Consider the following 21,727-nt stretch of genomic DNA (forward strand, 5'->3'; position numbering starts at 1 on the left):
TGCTTCTCTACCAGTTGGGGGAGGGCTGAGGTGAACAACCAGGCCTGGGATGAGGTGTAGGTAACCCTAACTGCTGAGTGTATCAGACTTTTTTCTTCCTCAGTCAAGCACCAGGCAACAGTAAGCTGAAAAGAGGTTCGAGTAAGCTAAAGTTGGTGTGACCAAAGTTGCTTACGCAGAGGTCTGTGATAACAGAAATGTGAATGAGTCACCTTTAGGTAATAAAGCAAAAGAGAAGACAGAATACCCGTCTAGGAAATCAAAATGGGCCTGGCTTCAGGGTGCACCTCTGCATATGCTGAGCACACTAAGGGTGAAAGGCAGGCTCTGCCTTGAAGAAGATGCCTGGTACAATGTTGCACAGAGCAGACGTGTCTCAAAACGTGCTGACCATTAGCTAGACCAACAGGTAACATCGAGGCCATCCAAGCAAAGTCATGGTTCCTTGGATGAAGAAGAGACACTAGGTAGACAACACAGGTCAGGATGACGAAATAACACTGCCAACTAGTTGACCGAGGCTGAGGCTGCAGGTAACAGGCATGTCAACAATGATCTCGGGCACAGCACCGTCTCAATTGCAGAACACTGTGTCTAAAGGAACAAATGAAGAGATGGACATCTGACAGATCCTGAGAAGACCTTCTAATGGCTCTCATATGGTGAGACATTGTGCTCCAGTGGAAAGAAAAATGAGCAAGTGTCCAGGAGACAGAGCTTCTGAATCTAAATCCATTACCTCTGGCTATGTGACCTTGCAGAGTCCCTGGGTGGTGCAAACAGTTAATGGGCTCGGCTGCTAACCAAAAGGTTAGAGATTAAGTCCATCCTGAGGCACCTCAGAAGAAAGGTCTGGTGATCTACTTCCAAAAAAAAAAAAAACAGCCATTGAAAACCCTAGGGAGCACAGCTCTACTCTGATACACATGGGGTCGCCATGAGTCAGAACTGACTCAAAGGCAACAGGTTGGTTTTGAGAAATCTTGCACATTCACTTCTCCATGAAGTCCAGTTACCTTCTTGAAAGAACGAGGAAACTGGACCAGATCTTTAGAGATTCTTGCAGATCTGAAACTGAGACTCAGACTCTGGGATTATGGGACTCTGTAGATCTTTTGATTACTATATTCCTCTAAATTAACTCTTTGGCCATTACAAAGCCATGTAATGACCGGCACACAAGATTCCTCACCTGGGCCATCAAGAGAACCATATGACTGTGCTGTCTTTTCCAGTTTCTTTTTCTTAGGTAAACTGCTTCACTTGGTGCTCTCTGACTAATTTCTAAAGTGATACCCTATTTAATTCTCTCCCTTCTTTAAAACCTTTTAATACCACTGCAGGTACCTTTGGGAATAGATATGTGGAGTAGTTAAACATATGAACTCTAGAGTTGGACAGACATGGGTTTGAATCCCTTGGGCGAAGTATCTAACTTTTCTGCCCTTTAGCTTCCTCATCTATAAAACATGGATAATAAGAGACTCTCCCTCATATGGTTTTTGTTAGGATTTAATATGCTAATGTATGTAATGGGCTCACCACAGTACTGGACACAGAATAATTGTCGAATGAACACTAGCTATTATTATTATTCATTAAACATTTTTTGATGGGAGGGGAGGAAAGGAGGAAATCTCTATACAGTCTCAACTGTTCTCTGTATATCCAATTCTAGTTGTTCTGGTTCCACTGTCTCCACTTGGTTTGCCCTCTCCTTACCAAACCATGTAAAATTTTTACCTGACTTTCAAGATGTAGAGCAAAGGACACCTCTCTTAATACCCTCAAACGCAAGCCCTTTGAATAGCCGTTCACTCACTCTCTCTAACCGCCTGTCCGCCTACTATAGGAAGAACACTACCTGATTTATTTTGTTTCCTTTCATGGACCACAGCATGATGCCTGGTGGTTATGCTAAGGTAGTAAATCACGTATCTGTTGAATAGACAAACACCCATCTCCCCCACCCACATCCCCCTTTTTTGCAAGTATAGTATCACTGGAAGTCCAGAGAGCACATTTCCAATGTGGAGGCTCAAGGCCAAGAGGCCTATGACAGGCACCATGAAGATAAGACATAAACGCACAAGTTTAGTGTTGCAGGCACCTCAAGTCCCCAGGTTATTATTCTACCTCCCCTTGCCCTAGTCCCTAATTTCTTTTCTGAAAGAAAAGAGGGTACAGGGGAAGGGAGAGAAAATATATATATAGTTTAATACTATCAGAGGGGAAAGCATTTGTAGTTTAAAAATCCATAGCCAATATTAGAATTCAAGTTTTATATTTGGAAATATCAGTGTAGATCAGTGCGGAAGAGGAACTGCCAAAAAATGGGGCTAGAAAAATTGTTATTTATGTGGAAAAAAGATGAAAGTGGGTCCTCATTTTGCACTGTATACAAAAACCAACTTGGATGGATTAAACACTTAAACATAAAAAGCAGGAAAAAATTTTTATTAGATAATATAGAAGACAGTCTTTTAGAACACTGTTGCAGGCCCACCAGGAGAGACCCAAGAATTCTGCTACAAGAATTCGTTCAGAGCTTAACAAAAAAAATGACGAATGGGTCTTTTTCCTCCCTTAACCTGTTTTTAATTTTTTGAATAGATAATGCGTTTACATGGTTCAAAGTGTAAAACTTATTTTAGAGTACTCAACGAGAAGTCCCCTTTCCTTTCCATTCCCTTCTTCAGGACAGTCAATTTCCATCTCCTGAGATATCCAATGTCACAGATTTTCTGCATGTCTTTCCAGAAACATTCTATACACAAATAAGCAAACATATACATATACACACACTCTTTTTTCTCTTTTTTTATGACAGTGTTTTCTTGAACATAATTTTATATCAATATATAAAGTGTCCATATTCTTTTTTGAATTTAAATAGTTCCTCACTGTCTATGGAAACCCTGGTGGTGTAGTGGTTAAGTGCTACAGCTGCTAATCAAAAGGTCGGCAGTTCAAATCCACCAGGTGCTCCTTGGAAACTCTACTTTGTCCTATACGGTTGCTATGAGCAGGAATGGACTCGACAGCAATGGGTTTGGAATGGGTAAGCAGTTATACGAATATGCTGAGTACCCTGAAAATAATTTTTATCCCTTGAAAAGAAACAGAAGAAGTCTGAGTGTGCATGACCAACTTCAGACAAGTTTTACACATTTAATGCTGGGGTCTAACACTCATTGGGGTAGGAGGGACAGACATTCAGGCAAGGGTTCTTATTCCTTTACTCATCTGGTTCTGGCTTTGGGAAGAAGTATGTCCTTTCATGTGCTGGGGAATGCGTAACAGTGACAAGTACAAAAAAGAAAGAAAATAATTTCTCTCACTTTGCTAAACAGGGAACGTTAGGGTGATAATTAAACGTTATACTCTTTACTCTCTTCAACAATCATGCTTGTGGGGGTGGGGAATGCAAGGGGCTTGGTTATAGTTAGCAGAAGGGGAGTAGCAATTCCAGAGGAGGGTTTACCATTGATTCATCAGATAAATTCTCAGTAGTGCCAGAATTCCAGTCTGTAGACACCGCTCTCCCTTAGGCAGGAAATGTCCTTCAGACAGGACTGCCTCTCCATTAAACACTTGAGGGTTATCTGTGTTATGAGTTGCAAATGTTTTCCCAGTTTATCGCTTGCCTTTTGTTCTTGCTTGCTGTCTTTTACTGATATGTAATTTATGGAGTTAAATTTACCAATTTATTCTTCTGTAGTTTTCAGATGGAGCAGTAGGTTTAGAAATGTTTCTCATATCCACACTTCATAAAAATTCTTCCATGATTATTTTTAGACTACTGTATGTTTCTTTTGTTGATGTTTATATCCTTGATCCATTTAAAACTTATTTTGGTATAATATGTGAGGTATTCGTCTAAATTTATTTTTTATCAAATGATACTCAGTCTTCCCAACACCATTTACTGAATACTCTATTTTTTCCTCAAATGATTTAAATGCCATACATTTGGGTTCTTTTACTGGAATTTCTATTATGTTCCATTGGGCTGTCTATTTACATGGTCGAACCACAGTATTTAAGGAGCCCTGCTGGCACGGCGGTTAAGTGCTCAGCTGCTCAGTGAAAGGTCAGCAATTCGAACCCACCAGCTGCTCCTATGGAGAAAGATGTGGCAGTCTGCTTTGGTAATGATTACAGCTTCAGAAACCCTATGGGGCAGTTATACTGTGTCATATGGGGTTGTTATGAGTGGGAATCGACTTGAAGGTGCACAACACCAACTACAGTATTTAGAGGAGCCCTGGTGGCACAATGGTTTAGTGCTCAGCTGCTAACCAAAAGGCTGGCGGCTGAATCCAGCTGGCGCTCCACAGTAGAAAGACCTGGAAATCTGCTCCTGTAAAGATTACAGCCTACAAAACCCTATGGGGCAGCTTTACTGTGTCACAGGGGATGACTATGAGTCGAAATCAACTTGACAGCATCTAACAACAACAATCACAGTATTTAAGGTCCCTGAGTGGTGGAAACAGTTTGCTCTGAGTTGCTAATTTAAAGGGTGGTAGTTAGAAACCCACTCAGTGGCACCAAAAAAAGAAAAGATTATAGTCAAGAAAATTCTATGGAGCAATTCTACTTTGTAACACACATGGGGTTGCCATGAGTCAGAATCGACTCCACTGCAACAGGTTTTTTTTTAAACCGTAGTATTTTTATATTTATATTTTAAATATTTTAGATTTTTAATTAACTTGTTTTAGTATATAGAAGTACTAGTTTTCTACTCTTTTTTTAAAAAAAATTCTTGCTGTCTTACCTTTCCACAGACACTTAACTATTCTAAATTTCTTCAGACTATTGATATTGGCTCACTTCTATGAACAAAGATGGAATTAGTTTAGTTTTACTTCCTTACCCTTAATCTCATCTCCTTGACCCATAATTTCAGTTCTAAAGTCACAGTGAATGAACTTTTTTAACACAATGTGCAGAATAAATTTTCATTTTAATGAACATCATGTAATAAAAATCCACTCACTTAAATATCTAACATATAAACCATAGTGAGGCAGGAGAGTATGCTTTGAAAGGGGAGGTTAACTTTTTCAAGAATTACCCTTGTGGGCTAACCTCCCAAAGGCTCTATGGAAACTGGCTACATCTGAGCACTTAAATCAGTTAATCCAGGTAGAGTGCTTAGGTGGTAGATCCGGGCTGCAGCCACTAAACTGCCAGGTCATATATCTAGAGTCACGAAGCTTAGACCTCTCAACCCTGATGAGTCATGGGGAAGGTCCCCTCAACCAACAAGGCTGAGGTGAAGAAACAGGGTTGGGGTCAAGGTTCTACATTTTTTCAGCCTTTAACCTATCAGAGGAGGAGGGGTAAGAGCTTTCCCAATGATGCACCTTACAAACCCCACAGTTAGTGCCTAGATCGCTAAACTGGATCTAATTTCGGCTTTGCTAGATCCAGGGTGCTATCATAAAATTCGATGAGCAAAGGGAAAACGTCACTCTTGCTGTGGCTCCAGTCCCCATAAGCTTCCCCTGTAAATGCTGCCTTTGGTCTTGGTGTGTGCTACCTGGTCATTCATCCTTGTTTGCCAAACAACTGGCTAAGAGTAAAAGTTCTAGAGTAAATCTGGCAGGCTGGAATCTTGGTTCTACTGGTTCCTACCTATAAAACCTTTAGAAAGTTACTTGGCCTTTCTGCACCTCCACTTATTTATCTGTAAACTGGATTAATAACAGTAACCAACCTCACAGCACTGCTGTGATGATTTAATAAGATAACTCATGTAAAGTGGTTTGAGTATTGTCTGGGATATAGTGTGCAACAATGTTTGCTATTATTAATACGATGTTAATTTAGCGGTCATATTCTGTTGGCTTATCACAACAACTTATTTGTACAGGAGCAGAAAGTAGGTTTGGGTTTAACAATCAGGACTTATGCAAGGGAGAGAAGACATAGAACATAGTTATGTCTTAACTGTTGTTGTTGCTGTTAGGTGCCGTCAAGTCGGTTCTGACTTATAGTGACCCTATGTACAACAGAACAAAACACTGCCTGGTCCTGTTGTTACGCTCAAGCGCACTGTTGCAGCCACTGTGTCAATCCATCTTGTTGAAGGTCTTCCTCTTTTTTGCTGACCCTATAGTTTACCAAGCATGACGTCCTTCTCCAGAGACTGATTCCTCCTGATAACATGTCCTCCTGATAACATGTCCAAAGTATGTGAGACATAGTCTTGCCATCCCTGCTTCCAAGGATCATTCTGGTTGTACTTCTTCCAAGACAGATTGGTTCATTCTTCTGGCAGTCCATGGGATATTCAATATTCTTCGCCAACACCACAATTCAAAGGCATCAATTCTTCTTCGGTCTTAACTACAATGTTGTAAATATCTTTCTGAAAGAATTTAAAGGATGACAGCTTTCATGATTTTTACATTGATAAACTAAAAAGTTTTATCTGTTTCCAATGTTTACAATTCCCTTACTTCACTCTTCATTTTAATAGGTAGTTTTCGTTTGAGAAATATTCCAGTGGATCTATTTATTATTTATTTTAAAGTTAATACTACACTTTTGCTAATATGAGTAAAAGCAAGCACTTTTCAGTTTAGTTATAGAAAGTTTATTTTTCATGGTTTATCAAAGCAGAGTTGGAACTGCAGCAAAAGATAGCATGCCAACAGGTTTCGTGAGCATAAGCATATATATTTTTTGTTACAAATCTCAAACAACAAAACACTGTGGTAATGGAACAAAGCTGAAGACTCTTCAGAATAAACTGCAAACAACTATCTGACACATAAACAGCCAATAAAGGGAAACCTCCTAATACAGTGATGTTCTTTTCTTGCCTCCCAGTTAAGCCAGGAAAAAGGATAACTAGCTCAAGGAATGTTAAAGAAGGTATAGTCTGGAAGAAGGGATCATACAAGGACATTTGGCACCTACTGGTGTTTTATCTACCTGGAATGGAATTAAAATTCACTTATATTTTATTTAAAAAAAATCTGGACAGTCTTGTGATCTACCATTTCATATTATATTGATGTGTGTTCCTTCCCTTCTTCATTTAAATTAAACTTATATTTAGAATAATAAATCTTTGACTAGATGAGTAAATAAAACAACTTTCTCTTTGAATGTAAAAGAAGGTTTACTCCACCAAAGGATCATTTTGCTCCCCCGTATGACAGAATTAGGAAATTGGATTTTGGAAACAAACTGGCCCAGAACAAATACGACATTACTTCAGTGGGCATCATGCAAGGCTTTATGGAATCTAAGACCCTAATTAAGTGGAGGGGAAAGTGATTTTCCTCCAGACAGACAGACACACACGCACAAAGAGACACACACAGAGAGAGAAAAATGTGTATTCCTTTCTGCTTTGGGATCAGACTTACAGCTTGTAGAGACTACCTGAACATAATAAATAAAAATCTCATGAGCGAATCCACCAAACCAATGATATAAAATAAAACAAGTCTGAATAAACTATTTTTAGCCTTGTTTCACTGAATATGGAAGAAGAGTGCAGTTCTATGTCTCAAACATTAAATTAGCTGATGAATGTTCCCACACTACCTTTTTTTCCTTTCATTTGAGTATAAATGGTATATAATCAAATTTTCAGCAGAAAGAGCCTCTTTCAGAATAACATCTCAATGAACAAGCAGAAGACAATTCTTTCATTTAGATAGAGGGCGAAAGTCTCTGAGCTCAGAAGCATTACCTGGCAGGTGACCAAAGAGGGACAATAATATTGAAGATCTAAAAATGCCAACTTGCAGTCAGTGTTTATGCTTTTGGTCTCTCAATGTCAACTGAAGCAATCAAGTTATTAAAAAGAAATGAAAAATAATCAGATGAAGGAAAAATTCCTTGGTGAAGATGACTGGCCTCTTTCCAAGTACAATTTTAACTCTGGCCCTACATATTACCTTCTTTTTGGACATTTAATCAAGCCAAGTAAATTAACTTATTACACACGCCACTCTCCATTAATCAACATATATTTGCTAGGAGCCTACAATATGCCAGGCACTCTTCTAGGCGCTGGGATAACAACATTAAACATGAATGAGCCTCTGTCCTCAAGAATCTTATTCCAGGGTTAGAGCGATACAGTCCACAAACTAGTATAATCAAGAAAATCAATAACATAATTCAAAAAAATTAATTCACTGTTTCAGTTTCTTGTTAATGATACTCCATTTTCCCTATCACTCCGACTCAAAGTGCTACTGTTACTTTTCTTATTTGTGAGTAGACCCTGTAACTTAGAGACTAACAAAAGTTTCTTTAAAGAATTTCATTGCTTAATGAACAGAAAAAAATGAAATGTGCTACAATAGAGGAAGGACATAATTTTAAATTAAATCTACCAATACTACTATATTTTGTATTCACATTATAATTCACATAATCAATTAAAATGCCTTACCTTTGACAGTGGATCAAAAGTAATTGCTATGGTTATATTTCTGTTTAGAGCAAATATTAATTTTAAATTTATAGCAACACTTTTACTCTGATACTATATAAATTATACATAAACTGATTATAATTCTAAACCTGTCATTAAGTGTAGCCATACTTTAGTCTTACCAGATACATTAGGCCACCAATTACATCAAATAATTTTATATCAGTAAATGTTATTTGTTCTTTTACATAAAGGCATAACATTACCCAGAAAAAAATCATTAACAATCACTTTTAAGATGTATCCAAATAAATACGATGTATACACAAAGGAAAGACTTCATGAAACTTCTAGATTTCAAATCCTAATCACCACTTCTTCTAATTTGGCAATTCTCCACCAATCCAGGATATTAAATCACATAATTCTTTCTGGGCAATGGTTAAATGGATTTGGCTGCCTGGGCAGGAAGTAAGGAAAGAGATGACTACATTCAGGGCCTTGGGTGGTGCCTACATTACATCAACAGCCCCCTTTCCTAAAGAACACAGACAAGTGGTGAATAAAGAGTTGTACTGTCTACCCTCAAACTCAAGCTTGGCTCTGTATGTTGCTTTGACGAAATGTGATGTAGAAACGGCTCATTCCATATTCAACTAAGAAGAAATACATTGTTTGATGTGTAATGGAAATGTCGCAGCCACTATAATCACTCAGTGGCGGTGGCTTCTCACCTATAATCAAACACTGTCTTCGTTCCTAGGTACGCCACCCTTGGATCTACTCTGGATTTTACTTCAGAAGTAAAAAGTAAAGGGTAGTGACAAAAAGTTAAGCAGTGGAATAAACCCCTCAAAAAAGCCTGCAGGGAAAAAATACAAGAAATACCAGGGAAACAGCAGCACAACCCAGACTTTCTATGGATCACTGACTTTCTGGTCCAATTCCTGTGCTAATTCAGATAATTTCCACATCTTCCAATTATTTTTCTTAACCTTTCCACTACAGACAGATTTTGGTTATCAACATTGTACTTAAATGGACATAAACTACTTGAATATTCTTGCTAACAATTTCAGAGAGGGCTTATTTGGTCCTTAAAATAGATGATCACATTTTATTACCTTCTTTTTTGGGGAACCATGAGATTAGCTTGTAATAATGTACAATGTATAAAACTATAAAGATTAATTTGGAGATGACAGACAATGAATCAAGGCAAACGTAAAATTACTCTTCTAAAAATAATATGGGATGATACATATTCCACTGGTTTATGAGAGTATGGTTTCTGGTGCTGAAACAATAGCATGTATACCCACACACTACCTCCTGTCTAATAGCACAGTCTGTATTTCTGTTTAACTTCTATCATTAAGCTCTGGACTTTTCCCCATTTTCTGTTCTAAAAGAGAGGGCTACAACTTTATATAAGCAACTCACACAACATATCCCCAAACACTGCATTTTGAAAAGAAAAAGAAACAAGAACACTTAACGATATCCAACACAAGATTATCTTAGTTGCTGAAGGTAAATGGCTCTAAATAAACTTCTGATTTTTTTTTTCCCCACAAGAAGTAATGGTAATATGTGTTTGGTACTTTTATTCTGCCGAACTAAAGCTCCCAGGTAAGATCATACCAGGCATGTGGGATAAATTCAGATTTAATGTATTTCTCATATACCTTTTCCTGCCTCGGATAAGCAGAAGTGGCAAAACAAACCTTCAAAAAAAAATTTTTAAACTTTAGCTTGATGAGAATACTTACGTCAGATAAATGAGAATAGTTATATATTCCACTGTCTTTAGAAAACTATCTTAGTTAAGGAATAAATTGATTTAAGTAATATAAAAATTGAAAAGATAAACATTATACTTCAATACTACTAGAAGCATCAAAATTACTAAAAATATTGATATTCACTAAAGCTACACATCCTTAGATGGCTCTTGAATTTGGTAAAAGTGATAAACGTGACAAGTGAATTTATTCTATTTGAAGAATGTTGATGGAACTTATACTTAAATATTAAAACTAAAATCTCATATTCCTGAACATTTATTACTTTTTTTTTTTCCTGGATATCTTTAATTGAGCAGAATATTCTTCCATAGGATATTCGTTACAACAATTTCCTAATCCTTCCTGAGTCAATTATGTTTGCTTTTTAACTTGGTGGTCAGTAAAGCAACACTATTCAGTACAATTAAAACATTTTACTTTACAATATATGACACAATGCCAACTACTGAAGTATCATTTTACACATACTGTATTTCACTTGGACTTTTTCTCTGTACCCCAAATTTAGTTTTTGATATAATTCTGTAGGTGAAACGGAAAACTAAATTATTAAGGAAAAATATGTATGGCTGGATTACTCCCATACCCACTCTCAAACAGCAACTGAGATAACGAACCAGATGCAAAACACTCATTGACTCCTTCCATTCAAACCCACTGAGGTTGTAATATACAAACCAATACAGAACTACTCTAAGGTTATACCTACATGTTCATACTGAAATAAAGAACTATTCATTGTGATTAGTATTCTTCAAAATGCAGTCATGTGCTACTCAGATTCAAAATAAACAGTTAAGCACATCTCCCCAGAGACACCTACCTTCACATTTCTGAGTAGTTTCACTCTGCTTGTGACCAGCAGGGCACCTGCACTCAAACGAGCCCACTGTATTGATGCAGTTTCCTCCCTGACATATCCCAGGAATAGCTTGGCATTCATCAACATCTGCAGGAAGAAAACATTTTCAACATAGGTATGATTAATTTTCAGAATATCTATTGTCATGAATTGAATTATGTCCCCCAAAAAATGTGTGTATCAATTTGGCTGGGCCATGATTCCCAGAATTGTGTGGTTGGCCTCTATTTTGTGATTGTAATTTTATGTTAAAGAGGATTAGGGTGGGATTGTAACACCACCTTTACCCAGGTCATATCCCTGATCCAACGTAAAGGGAGCTTCCCTGGGATGTGGCCTGCACCACCTTTTATCTTACAACAGATAAAAGGAAAGGGAAGCAAGCAGAGAGCTGGGGACCTCATATCACCAAGAAAAGCAGTGCCGTGAGCAGAGTGCATCCTTTGGACCTGAGGTTCCTGTGCTGAGATGCTCCCAGACCAAGGGAAGACTGATGACAAGGACCTTCCTCCAGAGACAACCAGAGAGAGAAAGACTTCCCCTGGAGCTGGTGCCCTGAATTTGGACTTCTAGCCTACTGTGAGAGGATAAACCTTTCTTTGTTAAAGCCATCCATTTGTGGTATTTCTGTTACAGCAGCAGTAGATGACTAAGACATCTGTCTACATATTTATTTAACGTATAGAAGAAACACAGTTATTCTCAAAAGAATGGGAACAGGAGAATCAGGACCCTTTGGTATGCTACATTTTAATTTATATAAATGGTATTATGTTATAGATGTCATTATTTTTTTGTTACAATTTGGAATTTTGTTTTAAGACCCTTCCATGTTGTTAGCTGGATAACCAAACTGTTGCTTTGATTTGCTGCAGAACATTCCTTGGAATGAACATCAGGTTTACCTACAACTTCTCACTCCCTCAGTGAAAGACGCAATGGCTATTCTCCTCATGTCTCTTTAGGAACTGAATGACTCTTTATGAACTTTGAGGACTCAAAAGGACTCTTTATCTCTTTGTTATTAACTCAAAACAGAATTACTAGATCATAGGGTATACAAAGACCTAATATGAATAAATAGTGCCAGATGGTTCTTTAGAATGCCTGGAGCAGTCCTGACACCCACCAGACGTCTACACACCCACAAGTAGTCTACACAGCTCTACTGTTCATGAGGATCCTGTTTCCTCTTCCCTGACAACACAATATCCTAGTATTTTTCAGCCTAGCAATTGTAAAAGGATATTAATTATTATTTTAGTTTTCATTACCTAATTACTAATTACTATGCTTGTTATCTTTTTTTATTTCTTCATCTAAAAGCTATTGACGTTCCTTAAAAATAAGTGTATTGGGGTTGATGTCTTTGTCTTCTTTTAAATTTAAAAGCTTTTCAGTTTTAGAGATTATAGTTATTTTCCTCATCAATTAACTTTATCTATTGAGGAACAGAATTCCTTAATATTGACTTAATGAAATTCATGAAGATGCAATAAAGATTTTTCAGACAAATGAAAGCTGACAGACTACAAAAAATGGTAAAGGAAGTTCTTCATGCAAAAGATAAATGAAATGGAAATTTGGATTCATACAAAAAAATGAAAAACACTGGACATAGTAAATATGTTGATCAACAAAGATTTAAACTTTAGATGTAATTTATTTTTTGAAAACAATAATAGCAACAATGTATTCTGGAGATTATACATAGAAGTAAAAAGTATAACAAGAAAAGCATGGAGGGCTGAAGGAGGAAATGGAAGAATACTACTGTAGTTACTACATTATAAGTGAAGTGGTATAATACTATATGAAAATCAATTGTGGCAAGTTAAAAATGTATAGACAAACACTAAAAAGTAAATATAAGACTAGGAGCTAATAATCCAATTGTGATAACAGAATGGAGTACTAAAATGTAATTAATCTAAGAGGCAAGAGGAGAAAAAAAGAGGAACAAAAAATGGGTAAGAAAAACAGACAACAAATAGCAAGATACAGGTTTAAATTCAGTAATATTAATAATTACATGAAATGTAAAGTGTACAAACAATCCAATTTACAAGTCTGTGACATTGTCAGATTTGATTTTTTTCTTAAAGCAAGACCTGATTTTACGCTGTCTGTAAGAAACCCAATGCTGTGGAGCACAGTTCTACTCTGATATGCAGGGTCACCATGAGTCAGAATCAATTTAATGGCAACGGATTTTCAAGAAACCAGTTTAATACAGATAAGTTAAAAGTAAAAGGATGAAAAAGATATACCATGCCCTCATTCATCAAAAGAAAGCTAGAGTGGCTATGTTACTATTAAACAAAGTGCTTATCGGAACAAGGAAAATTATCATGAATAAAGATGGAAATTTTATAACGACAAAGGGGCCAATTCATTAAGAGGACACAATAATTCTAAATGTGTAGGTACAGATTATAGAAACTGAACACACCTGGAGCAAAAAGTGACAGAACTAAAAGGAGAAATAGACAAATCCAGAATTATACTTGGAAATTTCCACACTCTTCTCTCAGTAACTCACAGAACAAGCAGACCGAAAAGCAGTTAAGAATATAGACGACTTTAACAATACTTTCCACCAACTTGACCTAACTAACAATTAGAGGACACTCCACAAAACTTCAGCAGAACAGACATTCTTTTTAAGAGCACACAGAATATTTACCATGATCAACTATATTCTGGGGCAATATAACAAGGCTCATTAGATATAAAAGATTCAAATAATACAAAGTATATTGTCTAAAGAGAGTTCTACTAGAAATCAATAATAGAAAATATCTGGAACAGCCCCCAAATATTTTGGAATTTAAAACAACATACTTTGAAATACTTCGTGAGTCAGAAGAAATCACAAGGAAAATCAGAACATATTTTGACTTAAATGAAAATGGAAACATAATACATCAAAATTTGTGGGATGCAGCTAAAGTAGTACTTAGAAAGGTAAATTTATAGCATTAAATGCTTCATTACAAAAGAAGATTCAAAAGCAGTGGTCTAAATTTTCCTATTAGGAAGTTTAAAAAAGAGGAGCAAATTAAATCTAAACAGGAGCAAGAAAATAATAACAATAAGAATGGAGATCAATGATATGGAAAAGGGACAAATAATAGAGATAATGAATCAGCTCTCTGGAAATACTAGTAAACTGATAGATCTCTATTAAGACTGATCAAGAAAGAGAGAAGATATAAATTACCAATAACAGTAGTGAGAGTAGGGACATCACTACAAATTCTACACAAATTAAAAGGATCAAGGAAATATTATAAACAACTTTATGGCAATAAATTTGACAACTAAGATGAAATATACAAATTCCTTGAAAGACACAACTACCAAGATTCATTCAAGGACAAATAATCTGAATAAACCTATATCTATTAAAGTAATTTAATTCATACTTAAAAACTTTGCACAAAGAAAACTTCAGGCCCTGGTGGCCTTACTATAGAAAGTCTTTCAAACATTGAAGGAAGAAACAGCACCAGTTTTACACAAATTCTTCTAGAAAAGACAAGAGGGAGCAAGCCATTTTATTTGCCAGCACTACTCTGACACCAAAGCCAGACATCTCTCTCTGGAACAAAACCAAAAAACCCAAACCCACTGCCGTCCAGCGATTCCAACTCACAGCGACCCTATAGGACAGAGTAGAATTGCCCCATAGGGTTTCCAAGGAGTGGCTGGTGGATTTGAACTGCTGACCTTTTGGTTAAGCAGCCGAATTCTAACAAAATTTTAGTTAAGTTGACTTTAACAGTATATAAAGAGGTCAATACATCCTGACCAGTGGTCATGCATCCCAGGAATACAAGGTTGATTCAACATTCAAACACCATTCAATATAATTCACTATTAATAGACAAGGAAACCTTGGTGGCGTAGTGGTTAAGAGCTACGGCTGCTAATCAAAAAGTCTGCAGTTTGAATCCACCAGGTGCTCCTTGGAAACTCTTTTGGGCAGTTCTACTCTGTCCTATAGGATCACTATGAGTCAGAATCGACTCGAAGGCAACTGGTTATTAATAGACAAAAGAAGAGAAAAAAGATAATCATCTCAAAAGTAAGTGACAGAATTCAACATCCATTCATGACTAAAAAACAAGCAAACAAACAAACAAAAACTCAGTAAACCAGGAATATGAAAGAACTTCTTCAAGCTGTTTTTATAACAAACAAACAAACAAAACCTATGGATAACATACTATAGGGGATTTGGAATAAAAATCCTTTGCTCTAGTTTTTAAAACTAGACAAATCACTGTATATGAAAATCAATATAATACGTAACCTCATGCAAATTCATGTTATCGTCCATTAAAATAGGCAGGATAACATAACAGATTTACTGTCGTATTTTTAGTAAGAAAACAATGCATGCTCATTATAACAAATGTTAAAAATACAGACTACCTACACACATATGCAGAGGCTGGTCTATTTCAAGAACAAGATCCTACTACACGTGTTGTTCTGCATCTTGCTTTTCTCATTAAAAAATACTTCTTTCCATATCAGTACAGATAGATTTACCTCACTTTTTTTTTTTGGCAAGTCTACAATTTTGGTGTATTTTAGTGTGTAAACTAGAGAATTCAAACCTACAAAACAGCTTAGCATCATATTATTTCTCCCTCATATTAGCTATCTATGAACAAAACCAACTTACAACACTACAAAGTCTTTTTATACTAAAATGAAAGCGGATTATCATTGTCTTATTAAAGAACATCAGATCCAAACATAGAATGAAATAAATGGCAAAAAGTTTATATACTCAACATTTTAATTCAGAGCATTTCAAATCACATGATTTTAAAATGTACTACGTTCCCACCTTCATTACAGTATGGTATAAGACATCCCTAGAAACTTCATTTCCTGGCAGATAAATAAATCAGAGAATGAATATCATGGTATAAGTAAAAAAATGAGGCCAAACCTATAAATCCTGTAAAACTATTCATAAAGTTTTACACTATAACTACATATTTATTAGATTCAGAAATTTTTTCAAACGAAAAAGCAATCCTACATGAAGGGTTTAGTCTATAATTGGCTAAAATATATTTTCCTAGAAGGATAAAGAAAACCTTTATTTTTGAAATGTCCTAGATTACCCAGCTGTACAGAATTTATTTCTTTTTAGGTAGAACAAGTTAGGACTTAAAATAAAAGAAGAAATTTTAACAAAATCTTGTAGAAATAATCAAGTTGGACCTAGAAACACAGACAAATGCTGTCTATAAAAACAGAAAAAGTAAGCCTCAGACCTTTAAACTATACAAGAATTTCTACATCTTCAAAGTCTAAGAATAAGTAACTACTGATGTCTGATTAATTTCTCACTGTCTCGAGTGTACAGCTACATTTCTGTTCAATCCTCCAATTCAGGCACAAACTTCTTAATCCTTTAAATACTGAATTACTTCGAATCATAAGTAAGCATTTTAGAGCAATAAAATGAAATCTGTTGAAAAGTAAACCTTATATAATCATTTCAGTCCATGTCTATTGAAGTTTCAATAATGCAATAACACAGTAATTTTTCTAGTTTATGAATCCATTTATTTTCCATCTTCTCCAAGTAAGTCAGTCCTAATAGGTTAAACTTATTTTATCAAATAAATTAGTATTAGAACGTATATTATTTTTAGTCCACTTCCAAATATGGAAAAATATGTAGTTAGATGGGCATCAATGGCTCATTTAATTTATATCCATGGGAACAAAAGACCAATTCCTAATACTATATTTAACAATGTGTTCCTTAACTTTGCTTATTACCAAATGAGATCCATTTTTAAAATGAAACTTTGTTTCTATATTTCATGGTTATTCATGCATCGCCTTTTATCCCTACAAAAACGAATGTCAGTCTTTAAGTATTACAATTTAAAAATAGGTCTGTCTCTATATATAACCTGAGAAATACAGGGTAACTTAGCAACTATATTAGCTTCCTAGGGCTGCTGTAACAAAGTACAACAAACTGGGTGGCTTAAAACGACAGAAATTTATTCTCTCACTCTTCTGGCCACAAGTCCGAAATCAGGTGTTGGCAGGGCCGTGCTTCCTTTCAAGGCTCTAGGGGAGAATCCTTCCTTGCTTCATCCTAGCTTCTGGTGGTTGTCAAAAATCTTCGGTGTTCTATGGCTTGTAGACGCATCACTCCAACCCCTGCCTCCACTGTCACATGGTGTTCTTCCCATGTGTTTGTCTCTCTATGTTTCTTCAAATTTCCCACTTTTTATAAGAATACCAATCACTGGATTTAGGGTCTGCTCTAATGCAGTATGATTTAATTTTAACTTGACTATATCTGCAAAGACATTATTTCCAAATAAGACCACATTCACAGGTATCAGGGGTTAGGACTTGGTATTTGTTGAGAGGATACAATTCAACCCACAAGAGTAACCACTCAATATGTTTTTATTTGGCCAGGATACCCATTAATATGTGATGCACAAAAATCAAATGCTGAACAAATGATCATCACAACAAGAAAATACTGGTAACTTACTACATGTAGGACTTTGAACTTGTAGAAAAAAAAAAAAGAAGTAGAATTGTAGAACCTAGCATGAGAGCCTTCGTGGTGCACTGGTTAAAGTGCTCAGCTGCTAACCGAAAGACAGTGGTTCGAAACCATCAGTGGCTCCTAGGGAGAGAGATGTGGCAGTCTGCTTCTGTAAAGATTTACAGCCTTGGGAACCCTGTGGACGAGTTCTACTCTGTCCTACAAGGTCAGTATGTGTCAGAATGGACTCAACAGCAGTGGATTAGAACCTAACATTAATTCTGTCTCAGCATTTCTCATTTCAGCAAATGTCATCACCATTTATCTAGTTGTTACAGTCAGAGAAATCTGGGACATAAACCTGGCTTCTTCCTGTTGCTTATCTCACATCATTCCATCAGAAGCCAGTGTTTATACCGCAAATCTGTCCCTCTGCCATGACTCTGATCTCAGCCTCCATCATATTGCAGGATGTACTACTGCAGTAACTACTGTACTATTGCAGGAACCTTCTGACTGGTTTCTCTGCCTCTACTCTGGCCCCCTAACATTGAGTCCTACAGAGCAACTAAAACAATCCTATTTAAATATAAATCAAATTACGCCACATATAATTACCTCAGAAGTTTGTAGACACTGCCGCACTGTTTTCTGGTATCATGAGCTGCTCTAGAGAAGTCTGAGACCTACTGTAATATTCCCTTAGGAAAACTCGCTTATTTTGTGCATATGCCCAGGGGATTCTCCTTATCTGCTCTCTTTATTGAAGTCTTTTTTTCTTTTTTACTGTAAAGTATATATACAACCCAACATTTGCCAATTCAACATTTTTCGATATACAGATTGAAGTCTTTATATATTTTAGAAAAGTTTTCTTCTATTTTGTGTTTAAATTTTTTCAGTTCCATTCATCAGTTCCCCTTTGTTTGCTTTCACTATGTATCAGCTTCTCTAAAATCACTGTTTATGGTTCTCTAACACTCTCACTTGTGTGATTTCCTCAAGCTTAACCTCCATGTCACTGATTTATTTTTTCAGTTGTATGTATTATTTGCTTTCATTTAGGTAAAGTTTTTAAATCTCCTACTTTCTTTAGTATTGTCAATTCACTTATTTCATTTGATTGTCATTTTTAAAATAACTTTTCTTTGAGCACTTTTTTAAAAAAAGGACCATATAACCCTTAATTTCTTCAGGATAAGAGAGAAATGTTAGAACTTTGAATTTACTTGGATAATTCTTTGATGCATGTTCATCTGCCTTTTTCTTATGTTCTTTTTCTCTTTTCACTTTTTTCAGTTTTTATATGCAGGCTGCTTACTAATTCTTTTCTCATTACTACTCATCTTTAAATCAGGCCATTTCCTGCTGACAAAGAGATGGGGGAGGGCTGAGAGGAAATGGGTGGGTTTAAAAACTTCCATCAGACTTATTATTGGGCTTAATGCCTGAAACAGTTTCTCGCCAATCTCCCTGCCTCCATCTGTGCTGTGCATGTGTGTATGTGTGTCTCTGTGTGTGTGTGTGTGTGTGTGTGAATTTGCAGCTTTCAGGTGGTGGTGTGTCTTCCACCTTTCACCCTTTAAGTTACATACACTCTGAGCTGCTCACTAGTGGTCTCTGCTTCCTCTCTCCCCTGCCCCTGCTTTACCTCAAGAAGTGTCTCTGGGTTGGAGGCTGAGTAGAGGATACTAGAAATTGCATGAGCCCAGGGTCTCTCCTTAAGCTCCCCAGTTATCACTAGGGTCTGAAGTAGTTCTACTTCTGACAGGGACATTGTCCTCCTCTCCAATAGAACATCCGCAACCCTAGCTTTCCGCTCTTACCGAGTTCAAACAACCACTGAACAGCCTTTCAGGATGCTGATTCTCAGAGTAAATGCTAACAAAATTCTCCTAGTCCCAATGACTTCCCAACAATATTGTGTCCATCACTGCTCTTAAGTGAGGGTTTTAGGATTTTATTTTAGAATGCCTTTGCTCTCTATCAATTCATCTTCAGGTTATTCATTTTTTCTCACAGTTCTAGAGACTAAAAGTCTGAAATCAAGGTGTTGGCAAGGCCATACTTTCTTTCAAGGTTTGCTGGGCAATATTGTAAAAAATGTCTTTAGTCTGCTTCTTTAAATAAAAGTTTCTATAATTCAGTATTTTTTAAGTAAAATTTTTTTTTGATTACATGGGAATGGCTTGTGTTCATACAGCATAAATTAGACTTTGTAATGATCTAGTTAACTAGGACAATGTAGACAGCCAAGATGAATTTGTTTTAACTGTAACCATCTTTAATAACCTCTATTTTTAAAAAAAGACCAGGCTTACTGGTCTGACAGACTGGAGAAACCCCGAGAGTATGGCCCCTGGACACCTTTCTAGCTCAATAATGAAGTCACTCCTGAGGTTCACCCTTCAGCCAAAGATTAGACAGGCCCATAAAACAAAACAAGGCTAAAGGAGCACACCAGCCCAGGGACAAGGACTAGAAGGCAGGAGGGGACAGGAAAGCCGGTAATAGGGAATCCAAGGTTGAAAAGGGGAGAGTGTTGACATGTCTTGGGGTTGGCAACCAATGTCACAAAACAATATGTGTGTTAATAGATTAATGAGAAACTAGTTTGCTCTGTAAACCTTCATCTAAAGTACAATTAAAAAAAAAAAAAAAGATTCCAGCTCCCCCACAAAAAAAACTTCTATTTTTCAAGAGAGGTAAGTTTTGAGATGAAGTAATTAAAAAGCGTAATTCCTAAATATCAAATAACATAAATCACTAATTATGCAAAGTTTAATTTAATATATTTTACAATATTTTAAGTTCATTTGAAAACCTAAAGTATCCAAAGCCACACACTTATCTTAAATAAAACATCACTTCTAATTAGAATAGATTCGTAAGACTGCAAAGGTTAAAAAAGAAACTAAGAAAATCCAACATATACATATGACAGCTTATGATATCTAAAGTTTGTCTCTAAATATTCTTGGAAAAAGGTTTAATGCCATCTTTAAATCTTTAATTTTCATGATAATTTAAATTTTAAGGCCTATATTAGTAACAGAGTCCTGGTGGTGCAGTGGTTAAAGTACTCAGCTGCTAACCGAAAAGATGGCAGTTCAAACCTACCAGCCACTCCACAGGAGAAAAGATGTGGCATTCTGCTTCGGTAAAGATTTACAGCCTTGGAAACCCTGTGGGGTCACTATGAGTCAGAATCGACTCGATGGCAGTGGGTTTGGTTTTTATGTTAGTAAATGTTGGTTCATTAATGTATAACAAAATAGAAGAAAATACAAGAAGAAATGTGGATGACCAGAGTTAGGCACAAGGAACTAGAACTTAACTGGCTCTCAATAGTAAACCAGTCAAGGATTGTTCTGGCTGACCTCTAACTTTATATTGCATAGCACTTTAGGAATGTATACCTTTCTGATATTGCTTATTTAAGTCCTAAATGTCACTATGGCAACAGTTAAAAATTAAAAAGCAGTGATTTCCTACCAACTTAATTAAAAAAGAAATTAGCATCTTAATTTGCTGCTGGTTCTCATTTTTTACAAAGTTATCCTGTTTGTTGCAAGATCACATTTTATTCCCTCTTAAGCCACAGATAAAGTAATTAACTAATTGCATCAGATACAGGATATCATTATATTCTGAACTTCAGAAACGTCCTCCTTGGCTAATATGAGCCATGTTTTAAAATCAATATTTAGCTATTTACAATTTTCATCTAGATAGCTGAAATGTACTTTTAACTCTACAAAACATTTCAATTATCCTATAAAAAAGTATGACATGCATCTACTGTATTTTATTATTTTTTACATGCCGCATCTCTTTCATATTAAATTGGCATAAGTATTTTGGTAACAGTCTAAGAATTTAAAGGGAAAAATGAAATCACTGTTAAGATGTAGTCTTAAAATAGCCTTAATTGAAGATTAGGATTTAATTGAGAACTTTCTGACTATGCCATGGTTTTGAAATAAAGCAGAACTTTTACAACTTGCTTTTCTAGACATTTTAACCATGTGACAAATTTCATTTTGCTCCTGTTGCTGTACTAATCCATTAGATTTTTGGGCAAACGGAGTCCA

At 36.1% G+C, this 21,727-nt stretch overlaps 1 protein-coding gene across 1 annotated transcript in view; it reads right to left on the reverse strand.

The window, feature by feature from the left end:
* Positions 1-21,727, reverse strand: part of FBN2 (fibrillin 2) — a 282,788-nt gene that overhangs the window by 159,044 nt on the left and 102,017 nt on the right. The window contains exon 6 of the mRNA XM_023738698.1: positions 11,045-11,170. Coding sequence (XP_023594466.1) covers positions 11,045-11,170 — 126 coding nt within the window. The remainder of the gene's footprint in view (positions 1-11,044; positions 11,171-21,727) is intronic.

This window comes from Trichechus manatus, unplaced genomic scaffold, assembly GCF_000243295.1.
Source record: "Trichechus manatus latirostris isolate Lorelei unplaced genomic scaffold, TriManLat1.0 scaffold00121, whole genome shotgun sequence".
In the NCBI taxonomy this organism is placed as follows: Eukaryota; Metazoa; Chordata; class Mammalia; order Sirenia; family Trichechidae; genus Trichechus; species Trichechus manatus.